At 44.5% G+C, this 26,129-nt stretch overlaps 1 protein-coding gene across 1 annotated transcript in view; it reads left to right on the top strand.

The window, feature by feature from the left end:
- LOC124722949 overlaps nt 1-24,592 on the top strand; it is a 50,583-nt gene extending 25,991 nt beyond the window's left edge. The window contains exons 2-3 of the mRNA XM_047248115.1: nt 7,362-7,551; nt 24,271-24,592. Coding sequence (XP_047104071.1) covers nt 7,362-7,551; nt 24,271-24,394 — 314 coding nt within the window. The 3' untranslated portion in view covers nt 24,395-24,592. The remainder of the gene's footprint in view (nt 1-7,361; nt 7,552-24,270) is intronic.
- The last annotated feature ends 1,537 nt before the right edge of the window (nt 24,593-26,129 follow it).

The raw sequence follows: 26,129 nt of genomic DNA, 5'->3' as shown, positions 1-26,129 counted from the left end.
TAGTGAGTAGTGCAACGTACTGACCGTTGCGTTAGGCGCGTAGACAGCTCGCTCGGGCCGGCCGCAGTGGCCGAGCGGTTCTACGCGCTTCAGTCTGGAACCGCGCGACTGCTACGGTCGCAGGTTTGAATCCTGCCTCGGGCATGGATGTGTGTGATGTCCTTAGATTAGTTAGGTTTAAGTAGTTCTAAGTCTAGGGGACTGATGACCTCAGATGTTAAGTTCCATAGTGCTCAGAGCCATTTGAACCACCTGAAGCTCGCTCTGCCCAGTAACCAGCTCCTGTTGTCCCAGCGTGAGAACCAGATTCTTCTCTCCTGCCCGCTCCACGGCAAGCTATGCTTTCAGTGCAAGATGACAACTCGTAACAATTTTCTACGTTACACATTCCCTCTGAACCGAAAATTACTATAAGTACATTTGACGTTCATATACTGGCACAATTATTAACACGAATTAATTATAACTAAACAAACGAAAACTAATTACCCACGAATTCTTTACAAAATTTTAAATGCCAGAAACCTTGTTGAAAAATGAAAATTTACGAAACACATAACTCTGTTACAGTAATACGCCGGATTTTTATGGCTTGGACTTGATACCACTACCGCGAAATTACTTGCAAAAATTGTTACGAAAAAATAAGTTTTCTACAAAATTCAAGTTTATCAATATTTTCAAAAAAATTAATGTCGATTTGACAAAAATTATTACAACTGAAAATTTCTTTTTCAAACTCACTTGACCTTAAGACTTTACTTTCCCATTTCCATTGTTAAAAGAAATTTTCTTAGCGTATAATACCTACTAAATTACTTCAATGAAACCATCTTTATATAAAAGGCGCATTGGTTTGTCTCCTTTGTTACAAATGTAAGCTACTCCTGATATTCGCTATGGCGAGCGTTCATAAGAAAACTTTTAGAGCATTACACAATCTACTCTATGTAGAGTCATTGTGGGGGCGTCTCCTTTTTAACTAAGTATACTATATCACAAATTTCTCGGAAAGAGCGCTATGGCTGGTTGCTTAAAAACAGCTAATAATATGAGACAGAGACCGCTTCCTATCTTTCACAAACATTTTTCACTGTGGTGAGCGCTTATAAAAATTATATTTTTCAGCACCTACTTTTCGATGAAACAGCTTGGGAACTTCTTTTCGGATTTACTCTTACACCAATTCCACACTTGAGTGCTTTATAAATATCAAATACCTCTCGTATCCCTTTGCCTCCCGCAAAGAAGAATGTTATACATGTTTCTTCCAAATAGGTACACAATTTGTTTCTTGTCATAATCGGTACATTTACAAAGGCAGTTTCCTGGATTTCATTGACTTTACATTTCGAGTGGTAACATTACTCCATTAAAGTATTCTTCAGTATCAATATTTCCTCAGAAAAAATATTTTTCAGTAAAAAGTGAACTAACCTTTACTAATCAAAAGTAAATGGTAATCTAACTATCCCTATTTTTACCCAACTCAAATTACATAAATGCGGTAATTGAGAGGCATTCAAATTCACTCAAGCAAGTTACTGCTGGAAAAATCAATCTTTACTATACGAGTTTTTTGCTTGTCACCAACATTGCTCTCATATACTAGCAAACACATTTCTCCGCTTCAGAAAATCTTGACGTACAGTATTAAGGCTAGCACCTACTGTTTCATTAGCTTTAAATAACACACAATGTAATCATAAGAATCCGGACACCTGGCTGAAAATAACTTTCAAGTTCGTGGCGACCTCCATTGGTAATGCTGGAATTCAGCATGGTGTTGGCCCACCCTTAGCCTTGATGATAGCTTCTACTCTCGCAGGCATACGTTCAATCAGATGCTGCAAGGTTTCTTGGGGAATGGAAGCCTATTCTTCACGGAGTGCTGCACTGAGGAGAGGTATTGATGTCGGTTGGTGAGGCCTGGCACGAAGTCGGCGTTCCAAAACATCCCAAAGATGTTCTGTAGGATTCAGGTCAGGACTCTGTACGGGCCAGTCCATTACAGGGATGTTATTGTTGTGCTACCACTCCGCCATAGGCTGTGCATTATGAACAGGGGCTCGACCGTGTTGAAAGATGCTTTCGCCATCCCCGAACTGTTCTTCAACAGTGGGAAGCAAGAAGGTGCTTAAAACATCAATAAAGGCCTTTGCTGTGATAGTGCCACGCAAAACAACAAGGGGGTGCACGCCCCTTTCATGAAAAACACAAACACACCATGACATCTTTTCCGCCTCCGAGTTTTACTGTTGGCACTACATACGCTGGCAAATGACGTTCACCGGGTATTCGCCATACCCACAGCCTGCCATACCCACAGCCTGCCATTGGATCGCCACATTGTGTACCGTGATTCGTCACTCCACACAAAGTTTTTCCACTGTTGAATCGTCCATTGTTTACGTTCCTTAGACCAAGCGAGGCGTCGTTTGGCATTTCCGGCGTGATGTGTGGCTTATGAGCAGCCTCTCGACCAAAAATCTAAGTTTTCTCACCTCCCCCATTTAGTGGACCTAGTGATGCTTATGAGTGTGGAAATCTCGCGTACAGACGTATGACACAAGTGACACCTGACCACGTTCGAAGTCCGTGAGTTCCGCGGAGCGCTCCATTCTGCTCTCTCACTATGTCTAATGTCTACTGAGGTCACTGATATGGAGTACCTGGCAGTAGGTGGCAGCGCAACGCACCTCATATGAAAAACGAATGTTTTTGTGGGTGTCCAGATACTTTTTTTGATCACATAGTGTATGTAAAAATACACAATGAATGAAAAATTACTAAAAACATTTACTGTAACTGCCTCAGTTGTCATAAAATACACAACATATTCACCTTCATCTCTCTAGGAAATCTCTTGGCACTGTACACTGGCAATCATAACAGTACTGGCTCTGTTCTGAAACTTTTACATAAACAGGTTGAAGCACATTTCATCACAGTTACGTTTTGCAATAACCTATTCTACGGAACTTTCACACATTCTCCATTCCTCATCCACTATTTACACTGAAGAGCCAAAGAACTGGTTCAGAATTGCACCTTCTTTAATCATCTCAGATTCTATGTTGTCAGGATTTTCAAAACAATCCCCACGCCCATCTGACAACGGCCTTGCCGCAATGGTAACGCCGGTTCCCGTCAGATCACCGAAGTTAAACTCTGTTGGGCAGGGCTATCACTTTGATGGGTGACCATCCGGTCTGCCGAGCGCTGTCGGCAGGCGGGGTGCACTCAGCCATTGTGAGGCAAACTGAGGAGCTACTTGATTGAGGAGTAGCGGCTCCGGTCACGAAAACTGACAACTGTCGGGGGCGTAGTGTGCTGACCACATGCCCCTCCGTATCCGCATCCAGAGACGCCCCTGGGCTCAGAGGGTGACACGGCGCCCGGTCGTTACCTTTGGGCCTTGCAAAGCCTGTTCGGACGGAGTTTAGAGTTCAGTTTAGTTTGGCTTCATCTAATTCTGTAGGTGCCTAACTTCTTCGACATCTGAAACTGCTCCATCAGACAGTCTCCTCTATTATATCTAAAACTTCATCTGCCGGCATGTCTTCCTCCTCTGCTACACTTTTCACATATACAGTGCTTTCTTCCATGTTCCCTTTAGGATCCACTTTAGTACTGCAGTGCTCAGTTAGACTAAGATCGAGCTCCACTACCTCATCAGGTAACTCCTGTTCCTTGGTAACCCGCTTCCTAGATTCGCGATTTTCATCTAATCTTTCATAAAATTCTACCACGTTTCCCTGAAAAGTAAATATCCTCACTTTCTCCCATTCCTCCGGTTTGTTTGTGGTACCTGTATCACTACTGTGTCGTTCTGTTGGTAGCTGACTCACAAAGGGCTTTGGAAGCAGATTTTACCTATGTTTGGGAAGTATGCAAACGCGAGCACCCTTACAGACTGTTATTTTTCCTCATTGCCTGCTCTGACATTAGCCGTAGTATTCCATTCATGCGGCTGCCTGGAATACTGTTCTACTCTCTCAGTTGATTTTTGATTTTGATAACTGCGATTTCTGTTCCTATCGTAATTTCTATTTTCAGTAAAACCCCCTCGTCCTCTGGACCTCCCTTTGTGATTGTTAGACCTCTGCACACCTGCTCTGTTTACTTGCACTTCATTTCGCCTGGTAGGAGCCCTATAATATCTCTTATTATTTTCTTCTTCTTTCAGAAGATTCTCTACCCTTTTCAAGCAACCAATGAATTTCTTAATGTCCTCTCTGGGCGCAGAAATTATTTTATATTGCCAGGACAAAGGCAACTTCTTTTCTAACCCCATTATAATTTGTTCTTATTCTAACTTTGTAGTCATGTAGGACAAAGTAGTTACACACTTCTGCACAAACCTTTTAATAGAGTCTTTCTTTGGGTTAAACTTCCATCTTTTTTTTTATTATTCCTCAAAGAAAGCCTTTATAACTTTCCATACTGTCATAATAGTCTACGGCTAAATTTCCCCAAACACGAGCTTTTCCCATAGGATTAGATACCACAAAACCTAGTTCATCCATCAGATGTTATGCTTCCACAGTAAATGAAGCCATCCTTGCACTACCGTGACTAGATCTCTTGCACGCTGACCGACTGTTATGATGATCCTATACACGGTATATTCGGAAAACTGCAACTATTGAGACATCTGTAAGTTCAAAATGCTATTATGTTTTAGTTTTCATTTTCACCGTGCAATGAAAGCCAGTTTTGGATCCTGTTCAGGAATGGTTGTACTTCGTCGGCCTCGCACTACCGCATGATGAACATCTGCTACGCCTCTGAACCGTCAAGAAAACATATTTAGTGTTTTTCAGCGCCATTATGAGTCCGATGTTAGTTGTCTCAAGACACTCGATAATTGTACTCAATAAAGTAGCATCCAAAAGACAATCGTGTGCAAAACTTAAGGAGGAAAGTAACTTTCGCATGATGTGTTACTGCCAAGTAATACAGCTCGATGAAACTTGGATCATACATAGGAACGAACGGTAGAGTATAGTACAGAAAGTAACTGAAAAAAATACGTAATGAGAGGAACATAAATGACAAATGGTGCAAATGGCTCTGAGCACTATGGGACTTAACTTCTGAGGTCTTCAGTCCCCTAGAACTTAGAACTAATTAAACCTAACTAACCTAAGGACATCACACACATCCATGCCCGAGGCAGGATTCGAACCTGCGACCGTAGCGGTCGCACGGTTCCAGACTGTAGCGCCTAGAACTGCTCGGCCACACCGGCCGGCTCATAAATGACACTTTTATTAAAAGACGATAATTACGCTGTAATTACCGCGATTTATGATGGCCCCCTGATTGTTTTGAGCGAGTTAACCAATCATTAGCAAGCAGCTCTGTAAAGGAAAAGACATTTTTAGCAACATCTCTAAAACAGCATTCATCACAAGACCGCTTCAGCCCCGTCTCTGAGCATCACTAATGCCAAAACTCCTAGCGGGGATACAGTGGGCCAGTCACATAAAATGCTGTTTCCCCTCTATCACCTCTAAGCGCTCTAAACTTCTGTATATTTTTTCACCTTTTACGTTCGTTAGAGAGCACTGCTACAGAAATGAATAAAATTCTCAATGAGCGCCGTATACAATAACGTGAGATGGAGATGTTTATCCGTCGCAAATAATGGTAAAAGAGTGCTAATAGTTTCGCCGTTAAATAGACAACAGATATCTATAAATTTTACATACGGAAAAGAAATTCAAGTAGATCTATCAAGTCACTCAGTCTGTAGTGAAAGCAGGTAAGTCTCACTTTAGTTTTATTTTCCTTTCGAAGTTTTCATTCAGCCCCATAACGTCTTTCGGCACAGTTCAAGTTACTTTTTACAATTTCGTTGCTTCGATTGTAAGCATTCTAACGATAATGAACAAAAAAAATAGTCACTCCCAAAAGAAATCACGCCATTATTGTAGCAACAGCATCTCTAACAGTATAATGGGCTCAATTCTGTAAAAAAGAGAGTCCAAAATTTTTATCCTGTACTCCATATCCAACTGGTGATTAGATCGTTTGGTCTTACCAAATTGTGAGAGTGTTCTGTGCTACGTTTAGGACACTGTTCCAGATAGTCTCAGATATTTTCTATGAGAGTACGTTCGGGGGACAAACCGAGTTGCGATAGCGACCCAGGAACGTATGCGTGCAGTCCTTTGAAGACGAACGTACCCACAACATACTCTTTCGGAAGATCTAGAGGCAAGGGCAACAGTTTGACACTCGAATGAGGGGGCCCAAGTCATGATACGAGAAACACTCCCAAATCATCGCAGAACCTCGTGCCGCCTAAACTACACCCTCCAAACCCTGTAGATTAAACGTCTCATTGGACTGTTGGTGTACTCTTCTCCTTTGAAAAGGGGCAACCTCACGAACGCATCACACGCCTCCAGTCACCTACTGTCAATTTTCCCTGCTGTATGGTCCCTTGAAGACAAACAACTTCACGTGTGGCAGTGAGCAATGGTTTTTTTGAGAATTATCCGACTCAAAAATATCGGTGTTCACTCTGAAGCTGGTTGAGTCGACCTGCGTTCACCGACAACAGAGATTCACGTCGGGTTTGTAACTGATCGTCACTGAAAATATGTAAAATTCGTGTCCGGTCTTTGTCGCTTAGTCTGTGTGTGTGTGTGTGTGTGTGTGTGTGTGTGTGTGTGTGTGTGTTCGGTGCTTACGGGCGCTCAACGGTGAGATTATCAGCGGCCTTACACACACTAAAAGAAACGAATGTGGAAAATATTATTAGGATCTTCTTACGACCATTGTTCTCACGCCGTGTTAGATGGACACGAGTGACACCCCGCATTCCGTGTAATCACTTTGGACAGTCCGCGGTGATACACCAACAAATTGGGTAGCTTCATTTACAGTGTGGTTATGGGCACGTAAAATCACAACTGCTATTTTCTGGCGTTTTGTTACGCCTCCATGTCGACTCGTCTTACGGTGCTCATTTCACACAACCGAATGACACACACACACACACACACACACACACATACACACACACACACATAACTTCACCGCCGTGACACGTCAGCGGTGAAGGTCACATGACCGCCATGTACTGCTAATATACCATCTACATTGCTCCAGAGCGGCGAGTCTGTTATTTTAAGGAGGTGACTAATATTTTGTCTGATGATCATATTGTAAAAGTCTTGCTTCTATTAATGAAACTCCAATTTTTCATGTTTTTCCTAGCCTGTAACGTCCTTCAACAGTGTTCCCAGTTATTTTTTACTTTTGATTCTCTCGAACGACGTATAGCATGAAAGGTTCTCAACGAAGCACCTGTTGGCTATCTGGTGACGTGTTGCGGTTGCTTTCAGGAACGTACGTGCGCCGTAGTGCGCGCTCTGTGGACGGCCCCCAGCCGCACCTCGACTTGGAGAGCGTGGAGAAGCGCATGGTGGCCGAGTTCGGGGAGAGCGTGTGCGTCTATGAAAACGTCTGCGACGAGTATGCTGAGAAAGTGCTCGCCACCAACAACCACGTCCTCGACTGGGACACCGTCTTCAAGTGAGAACGAACGCTATTTGCTCTGTCCTTTTTCCTCTAGCAATTAGAGAGTAAACGGTTATTAAAACAAATGCTGTATCTGGAACTTACGAGATTGAAGGCTGAGAACAGTCAATAAGATATGACAGCCCTTGCGTATAACTGAAATGAACGCAATTACCTTCTTATCTTTCACAAAAATCTTTTCCCACTAATTTGAAATTCCTACCACCATAACTTTTCTGAAAGTAGAGCATCAGTTGCGAATTTTGTTGCAGAATACTCAGTGATTTTACAAAATAATGAGAAATTATTAAATTTTCGACTGCAATATTTACCGAAAACTGTTGTACGACCATATCTTAATAGTTATGCACCATGCACAATCATTACTATGTTACTAAATATAACATGTATATTTTTTCTCTTTCACCGGCATAAGGATTATTTAACATTTCGGAGCTCAGCTGCTTTGTGACACGTAATCAGGGGCAGCAGCTTTGAGAACAAACGGTCTTTTAAGCGAATACTTATTATGGCAGGAAACCCGGGCAACACTACCCTTCAAAAATATCTCTCTTTACTTCGTTCTATCAGTACAAGCACTTGCATAAATGCACTTTCAAAAGTCATTGATACTTTGGACGAAACTTTTTTTAAATTTTATTAATAGCTGTTATTTTTCAGCAACTATGGTATGTATTTCAGAATAAAATTCCGTCATCAGTTGCACAGCTAATATTTCGCTTTATGAATTTCGACAAATTGCTTTGTTGTCTTCACAACAATACAAAATTAGATATATTATACTCGTAAATCTTTAGACTTTGGCTATACGTTTATCTCAAGCATAATACGGGTGTTACGGAAACTTACTTAGTATTGATTTAGCATATGTCAGTATCTTTAGTTTCCTCTCATGATCTTTACACGACCTATATGTTTTGTTTGCATATGACAGCATAATGGCCGAATAGTCATATATATATATATATATATATATATATATATATATATATATATATATATATTTGTTTTGAAGCGTGGTTGCATGAATAGGACTAAAAAAATACAACAATGTGAAGGTAATAATTTTTACATATCCTGTAAACTGACTCGTTATTTTCAATAAAAGAATTATTCAGATTATCTATGAACCACGTAACTAACAGGTTCTCTGAATTTAACCAACATGGTTTCACGAGGAGTACATTATCTTTCTAATAATGATTTCCATTTAAGTTCTCCTAATATTTCTGTTACTCTTTCGAAAGGCTGTAGCACTGCAGGGCAATCGGATGCACGTCCGCCGGATCCGGACCGCGACTGCTTTCACTGAGGTCCGCGGAAGTAATTCGTGGGAGAGAGAGCGAGGAGTTGCAGAATTTTGCGACGTAGGTTTCTGAGACAGCTTTTCCTAAACATCATAAGTAATGAAACAATGTTCTCTAAACGTAAACAGCGTAGACGTCTGGAGGTAGGGTGAACATAAAATGAATGGACCCTGAAAAAGGCGTGTTTTCAGGTATAATTTGTCGGCGTGTTGTGCTGCGAAGGAGTACCATTCATATCGGTGCATTACGCCATCAACATTAAAGTCGCGTACCGCACGGTTTTGACTTTATGCAGTAGAAACGCTGTTGTCAAGTGTACGCCTGCTTAGCTGGCTGGTAACGTGCTTGCCTTCCAAACAAGCCCGCCCGGGTTCGATTCTCGGCCGGGTTGGAGATTTTCTCCGCTCGTAGAGTGGGTGTTGTGTTGTACAGGGTACAGCTGCCCATGCAGCTTCAACACGATACCACAGTTCATTAAGAGTAGTGACTGGCGTACTGTGACGAGTCAGTTGCTCGGCCACCATTGACCAGACGTTTTCAGTCGGTGAGAGATCTGGACAATGTGCAGACCAGGGCAGCAGTCGAACATTTTCTGTATCCAGAAAGGCCCGTACACGACCTGCAACATGCGGTCGTGCATTATCCTGCTGAAATGTAGAGGTTTCGCAGGGATCGAATGAAGGGCAGAGCCACGGGTCGTAGCACATCTGAAATGTAATGTTTACTGTGCAAAGTGTCGTCAATGCAAAAAAGAGGTGACCGAGACGTGTAACCAATGGCACCCCATACCATCATGCCAGGTGATACGCCAGTATGGCGATGACGAATACACGCTTCCAATGTGCGTTTACCGCGATGTCGCCAAACACGGATGCGACCATCATGATGCTGTAAGTAGTAAACGGATTCATCCGAAAAAATGACATTTTACCATTCGTGCACCCAGGTTCATCGTTGAGTACACCATCGCAGGCGCTCCTGTCTGTGATGCAGCGTCAAGGGTAACCGCAGCCATGGTCTCTGAGCTGATAGTCCACAATGCTGCAAACGTCGTCGAACTGTTCGTGCAGATGGTTGTTGTCTTGCAAACGTCCCCATCTGTTGACTCAGGGATAGAGACGTGGCTGCACGATCCATTACAGCCACGCGGATAAGATGCCTGTCATCTCGACTTCTAGTGATACGAGGCCGTTGGGATCCAGCACAGCGTATCGTATTACCCTCCTGAACCCACCGATTCAATATTCTGGTAACAGTCATTGGATCTCGACCAACGCGAGCAGCAATGTCGCGATACGATAAACCGCAATCGCGGTAGGCTACAATCCGACCTTTAACAAAGTCGAAAACGTAATGGTACGCATTCCTCCTCCTTACACGAGGCATCACAACAACGTTTCACCAGGCAACGCCGGTCAACTGCTGTTTGTGTATGAGAAATCGGTTGGAAACTTTCCTCGTGTCAGCACGTTGTAGGTGTCGCCTCTGGCGCCAACCTTGTGTGAATGCTCTGAAAAGCTAATCATTTGCATATCACAGCATTTTCTTTCTGTCGGTTAAATTTCGCGTCTGTAGCATGTCATCTTCATGGTGTAGCAATTTTAATGGCCAGTAGTGCAGGTAGAGGAGATGACGATGGTAACGTAGTTACTCAGGGCACCTGCTGTCAGATGGTTCCCCAACGCTTGCCGTATGTACTGAAGTCCATACCATTATGGGTCGCTGCCGTCGGTTCTTTACTACAATCTGGTGATGCATCTAACTCAAATGCTCTTTGGGGTAAGTCACCAAGTCAGTCTTAATAGCCATTCTGCTTGTAAAAGGTCATAATACGAATAAAAGCAGTGTCTAGTAATAGGTCCGCTAATTATTTAAGTGAACTCGAAGTTACATTGTTCAGTCTTCGAAGTAAATTATCTTAGCAGCATTTTTCGAAATAAGTTCATTAGCAAATCTTAACTCCATAGTTGTTTCATAACTTGGAATTTGAGCAGATAAACTCAAAAAGCGAGAATCTTTGTAGTACTGTAGCACTTTGCTAGTATTTGGTTTGTAGGCACATTTTATTACCTTTGTACTTCCAGAGTTGTCATTCAGCTGTCTTCATTTCTTTCCACAACCAATAATTGTACTGCGCTTGTATATTTTCCTGTAGAAGAAGTGTATCATGTTTGCCGTTGTGTGGAAGAAGGAAACATTAAAATTTCAGACGATTGAAGCGAAGTCGTCCTCATCCTGAACGTTAGGTTTATTATTACAGGGGTTTGCTAAATATGCAGTAGTAAGACATTTTGTTCTAATGACATAGTACTATGCTTCCAGACGTCTGAGAGATCTTACAGATTAACCTGGATCCCGAACAACACACTGAGTTCGGAAATTTTGGTTGTATACAACATTTCCATCGGTGGAGAAATATCCAGTTTTCAAGATAAAATCTGAAGAGCGATCGTTCACAGAATCACTAACCTTTTAGTTATGACACAAAATAAATGCAGATATTGGCACCTAGTGGGCGTTGATTTAAACTAAGGGGGAAGGCTGAAAATTTGTGCTGGACCGGGATTCGAACCCGGGTCTCCCACATACTACGCAGGTGTGCCAACCACTGTGCCATCCAGGCACAGTGTTCATCGCAACTGCATGGACTACTCTAGCACGCCTCCTGTCAGACTCAATTTCTCAACCTATCCACACACTACGAAAGTAGTGCACGTTACACATTATCCTAATTACTCAATTACTCGCAGTATTTAGCCTGTTCCCTTAAGACTGCCAGCCTGGTGTGCATCCGCACTTAAGGTATTGTGTGTGTGTGAGAGAGAGAGGGGTGGGGTCTGTTCTTTCGAACATGTACTAAGGCTTATGTCTCATCTAGTACAAAACAGTGACAACTAAATTCGACCATCTCAAAACCATTCGTACTTGCAAGGAACCGGGAAAATACGTATGACACCTCCTTTTCCATTTTTCCTCCACTACAGAGAATTTTACGTTTGAAAAACTTAAAGAAATTAGATTCTTCAGTTTCTCCCGGCGTATTTGTTGCTCGAACAGTCCACTGGTATACTGCCGGTTTCAAAATTCTCTCGTCTCTCGGATAAACCATCGCTAGAGGCACCATGCAAGACGATCATCAATCTCACTGACATGGAGCTGTCTCATGAGGCGGTTTCGGTTCTGGAGAAGGGACTCAACTTTGCTCCCACCCCCAGGGTTCAGGCCGGTCGCGGACATCGTCAGTGCAGTGGAACAGGTCGCAGCGCGATTACCACCTGAAGCAGCAGAAGTGCGTCGGGAAACCTGCCGGGCTCTGGCCAGAACTAAACCCACGAACACTAACATTACCAGTAGAGAGAGGGCGGCGATTCGGGACCTAAGAGAGTGCTCTGAGATTTTTATCTCACCTGCTGACAAAGGCAATGCCACTGTTGCTCTTTCCCGTAAGGACTACATTGAGAAGATGCAGCGCCTGCTAGATGACCACTCCTATAGGGAGATCAACGCTGACCCCACGAAGAAGGTGGAGAACAAGACCAGGGCTCTACTCAAGGACGTGGATCTACCAGAGGGGGTCACCAAGAAATTGTCACCTCAAGAACCTGTACCACCAAGACTTTATGGAGTCCCTAAGGTTCACAAAGAGGGGGTACCTATGCGGCCGATTGTCAGCAACATTAGGGCACCTACTTACTTGCTGGCAAAATATCTGGCTGAATTACTTAGCCCCTATGTAGGTAAATGCCCTCATCATATCCATAATTCCGTGGATTTCGTGAAACGTGTCGACAACTTCAGACTGAAAGACAATGATATCCTAGTGATCTTCGACGTGGTTTCACAATTCACCAGGGTGCCTCTACGAGAGTCACTCGAGCTTATTGGGCAGAAATTTGACGAGAAGACCGCCGAACTCTTTAGGCATGTCTTGACCTCAACGTATTTTCTGTTTAATGGGGAATACTATGAGCAAACGCATGGAGTCGCAATGGGCAGCCCACTCTCACCGGTCGTCGCGAATTTGTACATGGAGTACTTAGAGGAGGAAGCCTTGGCGTCATCCAATTCGAAACCTACTTGCTTCTTCCGTTATGTCGATGACACGTTCGTCATCTGGCCCCATGGTAGGGACAAGCTCCTGGATTTCCTTACACACCTAAACTCCATACATCCAAACATCAAATTCACCATGGAGACCGGAACAGAAGGAAGATTACCATTCCTGGACGTCATGGACAAGAGAAGAGCTGATGGTTACTTGAGCCACGGTGTGTACAGGAATAATACACACACTGACGTGTAACTGCATGCAGACAGCTGCCGCCACCCTTCTCAGAGGAATGGAGTACTGGAAACACTAGTACACAGGGCGCGCAGCATCTCAGACGCAGAAAATCTGCCCCAGGAATTGGAACACCTCAAAACCGTGTTCCGAAAAAACGGGTAGTCGGAATGGCAGATTAGACGCACTCTCCGTCCCACCACCACAGCACAACCTGTGGAGACGGATAAGTCATGGTAGAAGAGGTAGCCACTGCCTTTATTCCGTACAATTGCGCACTATCTGGGAAAATCGGCCGTATATTAAAGAAACACCGAGTTAAAACCGTCTTTTGCCCACCCAATAAAACACGGGCATTACTGGGAAGTGTGAAAGATGACCTCGGTTTGAGGAAGGCCGGCATATACCAAATTCCCTGTGAGTTTGGGAAGACTTCTATCGGACAAACCGTACGCACCATCGAAGATCGTTGCCGAGAACACAAAGGCACACTCGACTGAAATATCAAATAAGTCGGCGGTAGCAGAGCACTGTTTGTGCGAGAAACACGAGATAGATTATAAGCGTACCAAGATCTTGGCTCAGACCTCTAAATATTGGGACAGCGTTAAAAGGGAGGCTATCGAAATTCGCACCAGGGAAGATCTTATCAACCGAGATTGCGGCTACAATCTCAGCAAGGCTTGGGACCCGGCATTGAATGTAATTAAGAAGACTCTCAGCAAGAAGTACGAAAGGGCGACCAGGGCGGACGCAGCAAGCACATCGACGCTACGGCAGATTCCGACGCCCACGTCTTCGCGACCTCCGACGCGCGGGCGCGGACGGCGAAGAGAGTGGCCCGCGGGGGGAGGGGATTTAAATCGGCCGCCCGCCCTCAGGAGCTCAGTTCGTCAGTGCACCTGACGATGGTGACATGTCTGATCGCCGAAATATTGTGCCCGTTGGACACTATGCACCGGCAGTATACCCGTGGACTGTTCGAGCAACTTAAAGAAATATTTTATAAATATCGCGTTGTATACCTAGAAAAGCAATAGAGACATGTCATCGCAGCAGCATTCCTCAGGTGTCCCTTAAATAAATTATAAACTACACGCTTTCTGGTTGCTTCAGGGTGTAAAGGGACCAAACTACAGGGTTATCAGTCCCTTTTTTCTCATGCAAACAAGTCTGAAGTTAAAACAGTTCCCAGAAGGAGTCGGGGAATGTAAAAGGGCGTAAAACTAACGGGAAACCTCACGGAAAGAGAAAACGAAAGAATCTAACCAAAAGGAAAAGTAGTGGAAGGAGTTAAAATAATATAGCAGGTGGCCTGCGGCGGCTGATCACAAGAAGAAAAATGGAAGAGCCAGACATTCTGAAACACACTAAAATCCCAAGCCTAAAAAACAAGGCGAGATGAACACACACAAGGAAAAGACGAACACAAAGGTAAACAAACAGCTAAGAAAGAGTGACGAAGAGTTAAAATAGAGTTAGGGTGCAGGATTGGGAGAGAAGGCCAGACGCCCACCCTTAGATGGTGTGATAAAAACTCTCCTCATGAATAAAACGTAGAACTAAATATGTGGATGAGGCGTTGTCGCCCAACACCAGATGCCGGAGGCTAGGAAGGTTAAAAGTCCGCCACAGAGCAGCTAAAATTGAGCAGTCCAACAAGATGTGGATGACAGTAAAGGGGGAACAACAGTGACACTGAGGCGGGACCTTGCGACGGCAGAGGTGACCATGGGTCAGCCAAGTATAGCCAATGCAGAGACGGCAAAGGACAAGGGAGTCCCTACGAGTGACTCGCTTCGATGGCCCCCACACGTTCGTTGTCTTCTTAACAACACGTAGATTATTTGCTATACTGAGGGTGCCACATTCATTGTCCCAGATCCCGAAAACTTTGTTGCATAAGACGGTGCGGAGCGGCAATTGACAGACTCAGTGGTGCGAGACTAGTGCTCGGCAAGACGCTCTGCGAATACGTCTGGATCGTTGGAGACAAATCCATGGGTCGAAATCCCAGTTATGCCAGCAGAGGACTCACATCCGTAGAGGAGTCTGAGCCTGGTCCAAACCTGGGAAGGGGAGCTTCATGATCCTATGGTGGTGTCGTATCGTTCCCAACACTGCTGCTTCCGTCGTTCGATGAGCTGACGGGCCCGGGTGTGGAGGCGTTTGAAGGCAATAAAGTGCTCCAGGGACGGATGGCGCTTATAACGCTAGAGGGCCTGCCTACAGTCTCAAACGGCCACAGCGATTACCGGCGACCACCAAGACACCGACTTCCACCAGAGCAACCACAGGAACAACGGATTGAAAATTCAGCTGTAGTAGTGATAGTCTGGAACACTTCACAGATGTTGTCACGCATCGGAGATTCAACAGTGGTAACGGTGATAGCGGAAGTCAAGCATCTCAGTCAGCCTTGGTAAGAGCTCATCTGGGCAAGCGGCCAGATGAATGACACTGGGGTAGGGACAGGAAGAGTGGAAAGTGGTCACTTCGACACAAGTCGTTGTGAATTCTCCAGTGGAGAGACAGGAGAGGGACAGGACTGCAAAGCGAGAGATCAATGGCCGAGTATGTGCCATGTGCCATAATGAAATGGGTTCAGACACCTGTATTTAAGAGGCAAAGGTCTAGTTGAGTGACTAGAGCCTCGACGTCTTTACCACAGCGAAAAATCTTAGTTCCACCCCACAAAGGGCTGCAGGCGTTAAAATCACCCAGATGTAGAAAAGGTTGGGGGAGTAGGGAAATTACTACAGCCAATACATGGTATAGCACATTATCATCTGGAGGAAGGCAGAGGTTACAGATGGTAATTTCCTGTGGTGTTCTCACCCTGTCAGCCACAGTTTCTGAAGGTGCTTGAAGGGGCACAGGTTCGCTACAGAGGTAAGAACATAAGTGCAAACTCCACCTTACAGTCTGTCGCAGTCAGGACGGTTTTTGTAGTACCCCTGATAGGCATGTAGGGCACGGGTCCGCATTGCAGGAAATAATGTTTCCTAAAGGACAACGCAAAAAGCAGGTGTAGGGCCTAATATTGTCATAAATCAGCCAGGTGGGAGAAAAAACCACTGGAGGAAGGCGCTTTCTGTCTTCGGTGAAGGCATGAAGGGGCCAAGGAGGCAGATTACGCCTCAGGGTCACCTGCCCCCACTGGTGGAGTATTTGTATTCATGTCCATTGCGGCTGAGGGGTTGGTGAGAGCATGTCTTCGGGTGATGCTAAAATATCCACCTCGTCATCAGAGGCAGAATTGGTACGGAATGTTGGGGCCACAGGAATTTCCTGTTTCTTAGCAGACTTCTTCTTCAAATACTTGCTATCTCACTTTTCTTTATGCACTTGCTGGGAGAACTTCTCTGAAGTAGCATCAGGCATGGAGGAAGTCTATGAAGTGCTTCGTCCAGCAACTTGTAGCTCCTTCAGCCACTGGCGAGTGTCCACTTTTGCATGAGTGGAGACCTTGGAAAGAAGAATCCCAAGGGACCCCTTCCATGTGAAAAGAGCCAGAGGAGGCTGTTGCTTCCCCAGATGAGGCGAGGGGACCAATGTCACCTACTTTGAAAGGGGGGGGGGGGGTATTGCTCCCGAAGTAGGTAATTTTGGAGTAATGGAAGGAGAGGGGCCCCAAACTGTCAAGGGGGCGGATGTATTCGGGCGCCCTCGAGGGCCCACTGAATGAGACAGAGATGTGGGAACCACTGTCGCAGATGATGGCGACGTCGATGTAGCTGCATCATATGAAGATGTCAAGTGAATGAGGTGAAGCCGATTGTCCTTCTGTTTAGCCTCTTGGTAAGTCAGCCAGTCCAGGGTCTTGTACTCCATAATTTCCGCTCCTTCTGGAGTACTGAGCAGTGCGGCAAGCAGGGGGAGTGGCGCTCACCCCAACTGACACAGGTTTGAAGAGGCGCACATGGCGAACTTGGATGCAGTGGACGCTTCAGATGCACCAGGAAGACATGCGCCCGAATTTCCATGACTTAAGACACCACTTAGGGGGAGGTATGCATGGTTTTACTTCGCACCAGCATAGCATCACATTAACCTTTTCAGGTAAGGTAATCCTCAAAGGCCAAGATGAAGGCACCAGTGGCAATCCTATTATCTTGTGGTCCCCAATAGACGCGCTGGATGAAGTGAACACCCCATCGTTCTAACTCGGCGCTTAGCTAGTGGTCAGACTGCAAGATAAGGTTGTGATGAAAAATAATCCCCTGGACAATGTTGAGGCTCTTATGGGGGTTGACAGAAATGCGAATATCACCCACCTTCTCACAGGCGAGCAACGTCCAGTACTGGGCCAGGGATGCTGTCTAAATCATGAATGATCCATTTCTCATTTTGGACGGCGGTGTCACTTCCCGAAACTTATCCTCCAGGTGTTCAAAATAAAATAGAGGCATCGTAGTTCGAAAGAAACTTGTCAATGGGGCAAAAGAGAACAGCAGAGAACAGAAGAAAATGACGTGACCCGGAAGGTGTCCTCGACCAAATAGCTGAACTGCAGGTGGAATCACAGAGCCATGACAATAAGAGATGCAGAAGATCTAACCACACTATGGATATCTGATGCACCACGTAAGGTGTCCTTCCCCAAATAGCCCACACTTCTCTAGAAGTTTGGAAGTGTGCAGTCGAACCCTTAAAGGGGACCAGAACTAATTAGGCCGAAATGTGGGGTGACTCCTTTTAGTCGCCTCTTACGACAGGCAGGAATATCTCGGGCTTATTCTAACCCCCGGACCCGCAGGGGAGCCAGATATTTAAACGACTTGATTGTGTCAAGCAGGACACGGCTGATACTGTATCCTAACATAACGGGTTTGTTTCCCCTACTCATCTGCATTAATTTATATTTTTCCACATTTAGAGTTAGCTTCCAATCATCACACAAATTAGAAATGTTTTCTAAGTAAACTTGTATATTCCCACAGTCAGTGTGCTTCGTACCGTGTACCCCAAAACACTTGTGCTTGCACCAGCATTTTACTATGTCTCCAGATACAGCACAGCTTGCCGCCAATTCTGCTTTGTAGAGCGGGCAAACCTTAGTTCCCCACGTTCTCTTATGAGACGTGGACTTACACCTTCATGTAACCTACTCAAGGTTTCAACGTGCTTCATCTATTTTCCATAGATTCTCACGAAAACACCACTGAAACAGCCGACGAGTTTCACCGTTTCCGAGATGCTCGTTCCTATGTATCGGGTCATAACAAACTGCCGTTTGTCACAGACACTTTCACCTGGTAATTAACAACCGTACCGTCAGTATACGATTCTCTATTCGTCTCTGCTCCGCTTATATGCTTTCTTCCCAAGTCAAGAGCCCGCAGTGCTACCACGCAGCATTCCATTTCGCAGAGGGTAGTGATTTTCGCTCGTCACTGTAGCAGTGCGACCCTAAATATTAGAGCGAACCTGAAGTCTGTCCTCTCGGACGCTAGTCGCGTGAGACCTCTGACACCCTGCATCTTCATATATACTCTGCAAGTCACCACAGCGTGCATGGCTTAAGGTACCTTGCATCAGAGGTAGTCATCCTCTTTCCTGGTTCACTCGCAAATGGAGCGAGGGAATAACGACTGTACGAGCCTTAATGTCTCTTATCTGGTCTTTGCATTCCTTACACGAGATGAAAAGAAGGAATATTAGAGTTTAACATACCGTCAAAACGAGATTATCATAGACGAGCACACTGTGGAATTAGCGAAGAAAGGGAAAGGAAATCGACAGTTCCCTGTTTTCAATGGAACCATCACGGCTTTTTCCTAAAGCTTTTAAAGGAAATTACGGGAAAATAAGTCTGAATGGCCAAACGACACTTTGAAACCTCGTCCCCTCCAATGGGATTCCAATGTGCTAATCACTGACCCACCTCGCTCGTTTACACTAGACGTACGTTGGCGGCAGTAAACCCGTTCTGCTGTCATTCGCAAACTTTCTCGATAATGTTTCTCGAAAAAAACGTTTGTTACCTCCAGGGATTTCCGTTGGGTTTACGAAGCATTTCCGTAGTACTCTTGTGTTAACCAAACATGTCGGTAACAAATCTAGCAACACGCCTCTGAATTGCTTTGATGTGTTGCTTTAATTCGACCTAGCAGGGATATCAAACAGTCGAGCAGTACTGAAGAATAGTTCGCTCAAGCATTCTACACACGGTTTCTTTTAGAGATGACTTACACTTTTCCTAACATTCTTCCAATAAACTGAATAAGACCCTTCCCCTTACATGATCTTTTCCGTACTCGTCTGCATTTTTCTATATTTAAAGCAAGCTGCTATTCTTCACACCAAATATAAATTCTGTCCGAGCCATCCAGTATCCTCCTACAGTCGCGCAACGACGAGACTTCCACGCACACTACAACACTACAACGTTATTAGTAAACAGTCACAGATTGCTAGTAACTGTGTCTCTCACGTCATTTATGTATAGAGAGAACAAGAGCAGCGCTCCTGACGATACCCTTGTCTCTGATGCATAGTTGCCGCTTAGGACAACGTACTGTGTTCTGTTACTTAAAAAGTCTTCGAACCACTCCTACATCTGAGAGCCTTCTCCGTATGCTCGGACCTTTGTTAACAGTCTGGAGTAGGCCGTCGTTCAAACGCTTTTCGGAAATCTAGGAATATGGAGATCTGCCTGGAAAAGGGCAAGCTGAGTTTGGCACCGGCGATGCTCTCTAAATCAGCGCTAGTTTCTGGACAGAAGCTTTTCTGTCTCAAGGAAATTTGTTATCAACTGTGAATATGCTCAAGAATTCAGCAGTGGGCGACAATAAGGATATTGGTCTGCAATTCTGCCAGTCAGTTCGTTTGCTCTTCTTATATAAGGCAATCACCTGCGCCTTTTTACAGCCGCTTGAGACTTCCGGCTTTTGAGATGAATAAAAGCTAAGTAAAGGACCAATGCCGAAGATTGCATCTTGTGAGAGCAAACTGGAATGTCATCCATCCCTGGAAACTTAACTGTTTCCAACTCTTTCAGCCACTTTTTAATGCCCAATATACCAATTTCTTTGTCCTCTACACTGGATTTTATGCAACGGTTTAACGACGGTATGTCTTTACGATCCTTTAAAACTTCAGCTTTCCTTTTTGCTATCTCTCATTTCCACACAAGACTATTATACGAGTGCCTAAATAGCAGCCATCAATCCTGATAGCGATTTTAAGCAGGATAAGAATTTTCTAGGATTATTGGCAAGATCTTTCGCTGATGAGTGAAAGAGGAACTTCTTTTATGCTTCGCGCACTCATCGTATAAAGACGGACGAATCTTTACAAACATTTTCGAGTCGACTTTACTTCGTTCTTGTTTGAACCGAGAGTTCAGTAACCCTTATTCCATCTTAAATATACTTACTCAGTACGTCTTTTTTTCCAGACTGCGATTTACAATCAGTTTGAACTCTGGCCGTAATACCTGTCAATCATAATAGCGCCTATGTAGGATGCTAACAACTGCTTATCTGCTCTTTCCAGCATAAAAGGCTCTCCTGGACCTGCCGGTGGATTTATTAACTTTAGAAATCATATTTGTTATGATGACATCTACACTATGCGTTCAAAAGTACACGAACTCCTGGCTGAAAATGACTTACAAGTTCGTGGCGCCCTCCATCGGTAATGCTGGAATTCAGTATGGTGTTGGCTCACCCTTAGCCTTGATGAAACCTTCCACTCACGCAGGCATACGTTCAATCAGGTGATGAAGGTTTCTTGGGGAATGGCAGCCCATTCTTCACGGAGTGCTGCACTGAGGAGAGGTATCGATGTCGGTTGGTGAGGCCTGGAACGAAGTCGGCGTTCCAAAACATCCCAGAGATGTTCTATAGGATTCAGGTCAAAATTCTGTGCACGATAGTCCATTACAGGGATATTGTTGTCGTGTAACCACTCCACCACAGGACGTGCATTATTAACAGGTGCTCGATCGCGTTGAAAGATGCAATCGCCATCCCCGAACTGCTCTTCAACAGTGGGAAGCAAGAAGGAGCTTCAAACATCAATGTAGGCCTGTCTGTGGTAGTGCCACGCGCAAGAAAAAGGGGTGCAAGCCCCCTTCTTGAAAAAGACGACCACAACATAACACCATCGTCTCCGAGTTTTACTGATGGCACCACACACGCTGGCAGATAACGTTCACCGGGCATTTGCCATTCCAATACCCTGTCATCGGATCTCCACATTGTGTACTGTGATTCGTCACTCAACACAAAGTTTTTCCAGTGTTCAATCGCCCAGTGTTTACGCTCCATACAGCAAGCGGGGCGTAGTTTGGAATTTATAGGCGTGATGTGTGGCTTATGAGCAGCCTCTCGACCATGAAATCCAAGCTTTCTCACATCCCGGCTAACTGTCATAGTACTTGCAGTGGATCCTGATGCGGTTTGGAATTCCTTTGTGATGGTCTGGATAGATGCCTACCTATTACACATTACGACCCTCTTCAACTGTCGGCGGTCTCTGTCAGTCAACTGACGAGGAGGTCCTGTAGGCTTTTGTGCTGTATGTGTCCCTTCAGGTTTCCACTTCAGTATCACATCGGAAACAGTGGACCTATGGACGTTTAGGAGTGTGGAAACCTCGCGTACTGACGTACGACACAAGTGACACCCAATCACCTGACCACGTTCGAAGACCGTGAGTTCCTCGGAGCGCCCCATTCTGCTCTCTCACGATGTCTAGTGACTACTGATGTCGCTGATATGAAGTACCTTTCAGCTGGCGGCAGCACAATGCACCCAATATCAAAAACGTATGTTTTTGTGGGTGTCCGGATGCTTTTGGTCACATTGTGTATATCTGTGTTATGATGAAACTGTACTGTCATTATCGGCAAAGTTAGGCATGTTTGTAGCTACAAGGTCTACAAGAAGTCCATTGCGTGTCGGTTGTCAAACTAGCTGATCTAGATAGTTTTTTGAGAATATGTTCAGCACTGCTTCACGTGCCTGTTTTTCCACTCCACCTGCAATGAATCTATAGCCGTCCCTGTTTATTCTCCGTATGTTAAATTCGTCTCAATTTAATACTGCGTGATCGGGGTTCTTACACTTTACTAAGCTAGGTTTCCTTCTAATGATTCTACATTGTTATCCGGGAATCAGGAATCTGGTCAAAAAATCCCATAATTAACTTGAGGTCACAAAGGCCGGTCACTTACGTTCAGGTAACTTCACATACGGAGTCTATTTCGACCTCGATAGACAAGTATTTATATCCATTGCTACGAACAACCCCAATCTATCTTTCCAATATACGATCGTACTTCACTTAATATTCTTGAACTTTCTACTTAGGGTTTAATGCAGCTGTCGCTGTTGAATATAATTTGAGCGCGACAGCTTCACAGAGCGGCGTTTAATTCCGGGATAGTGTTTCGAATGCATTGGTAATGTACAGTTAAAATCCTGCCATTCGAAGTAACATTGTTTAGCACGAGGTCTGGTTTCGCTCTCTGCATATCGACTGATGACCGTTCACCAGAGCACCTCAGTCTATGGCCTTGTCTGAGAAACTTCAATGTCATGGCTTGAGTATGACCCTCCTGAGCCCATCGATTCCATATTCGCATCAAAGTCTTCGGATCCCGATCAACGCAAGCAGCTATTTACTGAGCGATATACTGCAGTCTCGAAAGGCGTTGAGACTGCCACTTTCGAATCCCAACATTTACTACTGATTTTTCTCCTTCTAACTCGCATCATAACACCATCTTGTTACAAACAGCCAAAATTCAATTTTGATTTCTGAATACGAAAGCAGCTACATAATCTACGCTTATACAAGGTGTTGAAAAAAGTATTTCCTATTTTGAGAGGTAGTAGTGTGAACCAAAACAAAAAATATCCATTAAAAACGGGTTTTAAAATGCACACTTTGGGAGCCGTAAGCACTTGTTAATGTTCACTATCACATCTCTTCTACTTCAAGCTCTTTGCTGTTGCTAACCACCTGTAGTAAGCAAATGAGGACACAGTCTTCTGCTATGGATATTGAACGCAGTAAACATCTGCTACTGTCGTTACTATTAACGGTATTCACAGTTCTAGTTAAGTGCAACGTGTAAGTTAGTTCCAATGGAACCAAACTGTATTTTGATAAGTTCGTTATATGATTTTACATTGTAGGTAGTTGTATCTTTACACTTATCATGCACGCACGTAGTACGAATGGACACCATATCGGACACCTCCTTCAGCAATGGTTCAGAAATGTAGGTCGTACGTGATAGGAAGCAGATTACATCAGAAGCTGTGCTGTGCCAAAGTAATGGCGTAATGGGTTATATTTGTTTACTCGGTTGTTTGGTGTATCCTACAGGCCGTTCGTAACAGCAACGAGCTAGCAGTAGAAGAGAGGTGTTTGACAGTAGCGAAGATGAACATGTGCTAACAGCTGTGAAAGGATGGATCTTAGAGCCCACGTTTATTGGTCATTTTTGTCTTGCGTGCTTCATGTGGAATACATTTTTCTTAACAGGCTGTATATGCAGTGTAGATAGTGTTACTCCGAGCTTCTTTGTGTGGTTGCGCTGGAATTCTTATCATCTGCGTATCGAGACTTCGTACCAAACTGGCCTTTCTCGCATGTCACCTTCACAGTGTTGCAATTTTTCAATGGCAAGTTGTGTGGACGACCAATGTTTGTATACTAATATGGATATCGTGTCTGTTCTTTCGGACATGTCCGACAGAACAGACACCATATCCATATAAGCGTATAGGTTTGGCGATACCGGCCATGACCTTCTTCTTCTGTGCGGATGCACACATATTCCCCCAACTGTTACGGGACTTGGAAGAATGTCTTCCACGAGTAATGAGTGTGTTGGGGTGGGACACTGCGAATGTAGTGTGTGGACATACAAGTTGAGAATGTGAGTCACGCGGGAGGCGTGCGCGAGATAGTCCGTGCAGTCGCACTATCGTCTGTTCCTTCGGTGGCTCAGATGGATAGAACGTCTGCCATGTAAGCAGGAGATCCCGGGTTCGAGTCCCGGTCGGGGCACACATTTTCACCTGTCCCCGTTGATCTATATCAACGCCCGTGCGCAGCTGACGGTATTAATATAATTCTAATTACCAATGTTTGTGGTTGCAGCGCATACAAGGAGCTCCCCGCGGACAGCAAGCAGAGCTACCTGCTTAGCGTCTTCCTGGGAGACATCGTGGCGTCGCCCAAACTGTGTCGCGAGCTCACCCGTCGCCGGCCTTGCCAGCGCTGACGCCGCCTTCCCGCGCCTCGTTACCGTAACCCGATGACACTTCACGTTTCAGTATTGTTGCAGCACCATAAACTTGTTGTTACAAATATGTTAAGATGCACATGTAACTGTACATCTATAGAATAAGTACTATTTACTTTTTGTAACTGATTTACTTTAGTGATTACCACGTTAAAAAAATAAAACAAGTGTTGTTTTTTTTAAAAAAAATGATTTCATTATCTATTCAATAGAAATATCTCACGGTAGCCTCAAAGACATCTAAACATAGAGATAAAATGGGACAATAATGGACGTTGGCAGTATATCACACCTTAGGTGCTGTTAGAAATTGTGTCTAAATGGCAGAAAGAAAGGAAAGAGAGTGAGTGAGTGAGTAAGTGAGTGCCCCCAGCTATAGCATCTTCCTCTTTGACTTCCCAAGAAATATGTCTCTTACGGTCGTACGCTTTTTTTTCCGCGTAAAGCAACTTTCCTTACTCCAACGCCTAAGCTAGCTGTGACGTTTGTCTTGCATGAAACACTGCATCTCGATGATCGCAGCCACTCATTATCCAAAAATCGTGATTATTGCTCTTGAATGCAACATTTGCAGAACGTTAGCTACAGGACTTTACTTTTAAAAATTGTAACTTGTTTTATCAATGAAAAAATACTGTTTTTGGATCACAGCTAGAATGACTGCACTTTACAAAACTTATTCCAAAACAATTAAAATATTTTCATCAGACACTAAGGTAAGGAACAAAACAGTAATATTTCTATTATGTATTAGCTGCAGAGTCTTGAACTGCAAGGAAGCAAGGGAGAGGATGTTGTTATGGGTGGCCAGTATCCTCTTTCTACAACAAAAATGCCCACTTGGATTAATACGGTTCTTTATTTACATAAACTGTAAGTATTTCCTTAACTGGAATGGAGTCCATGTTTTGTGGTACAAGTTCATTAGTAATAGTTTTCTTGCAGACAATATCGATAATCTTTCAATTACAAACTTAAGTCTCTCTGTAATCCCGCTTTAGGCTCTCTTCTAGTCGCTTTGTACTGTCGTAGCCTGAGTGAGTGAGTGAGGCCCTCAGGTCAGCGGCAGTGGCCTAAATACATGCTGTGGAGAGGGCGTTGCGGCGTGTTGCCTGTCGATGCGTCTCTGGCCTCTCTCGTGATATGCGCGCTTCATCCAACACCTACTAACCGATCTTCACTTCATCTTTGCCTTCCGGTGTGCAGGTGACAACTTACACAACAACAAACGTAGTTAGGGATGGGAAGTCAAAATGGTTCAAATGAGTCTGAGCACTATGGGACTTAACTTCTGAGGTCATTAGTCCCCTAGAACTTAGAACTACTTAAACCTAACTAACCTAAGGACATCACACACATCCACGCCCGAGGCAGGATTCGAACCTCGCGCGGTTCCAGACTGTAGCGCCTTGAACCGCTCGGCCACCAAGGCGGCCATGGGAAGCCAAAGCACAACTCTCGGGACACTGGAGAACATCTAGAGGCGTTCCTGAGAAAGCTTGATTCATGAGAACGCTGTAGCCGAGTGGTTGTAGGCGCTTCAGTCCGGAACCATGGTCGTAGGTTCGAATCCTGCCTCGGGCATGGATGTGTGTGATGTCCTTAGGTTATTTAGGTTTAAGTAGTTCTAAGTCTAGGAGACTGATGACCTCAGATATTAAGTTCCATAGTGCTTAGAGCCATTTGAACCATATGAGAACCTTGGACATGCAAA

The sequence above is a fragment of the Schistocerca piceifrons genome, chromosome X (genome assembly GCF_021461385.2).
Source record: "Schistocerca piceifrons isolate TAMUIC-IGC-003096 chromosome X, iqSchPice1.1, whole genome shotgun sequence".
Classification (NCBI taxonomy): Eukaryota; Metazoa; Arthropoda; class Insecta; order Orthoptera; family Acrididae; genus Schistocerca; species Schistocerca piceifrons.
The sequence above is the reverse complement of the archived record's forward strand: the minus strand, read 5'-3'. Positions and strand labels throughout refer to the sequence as shown.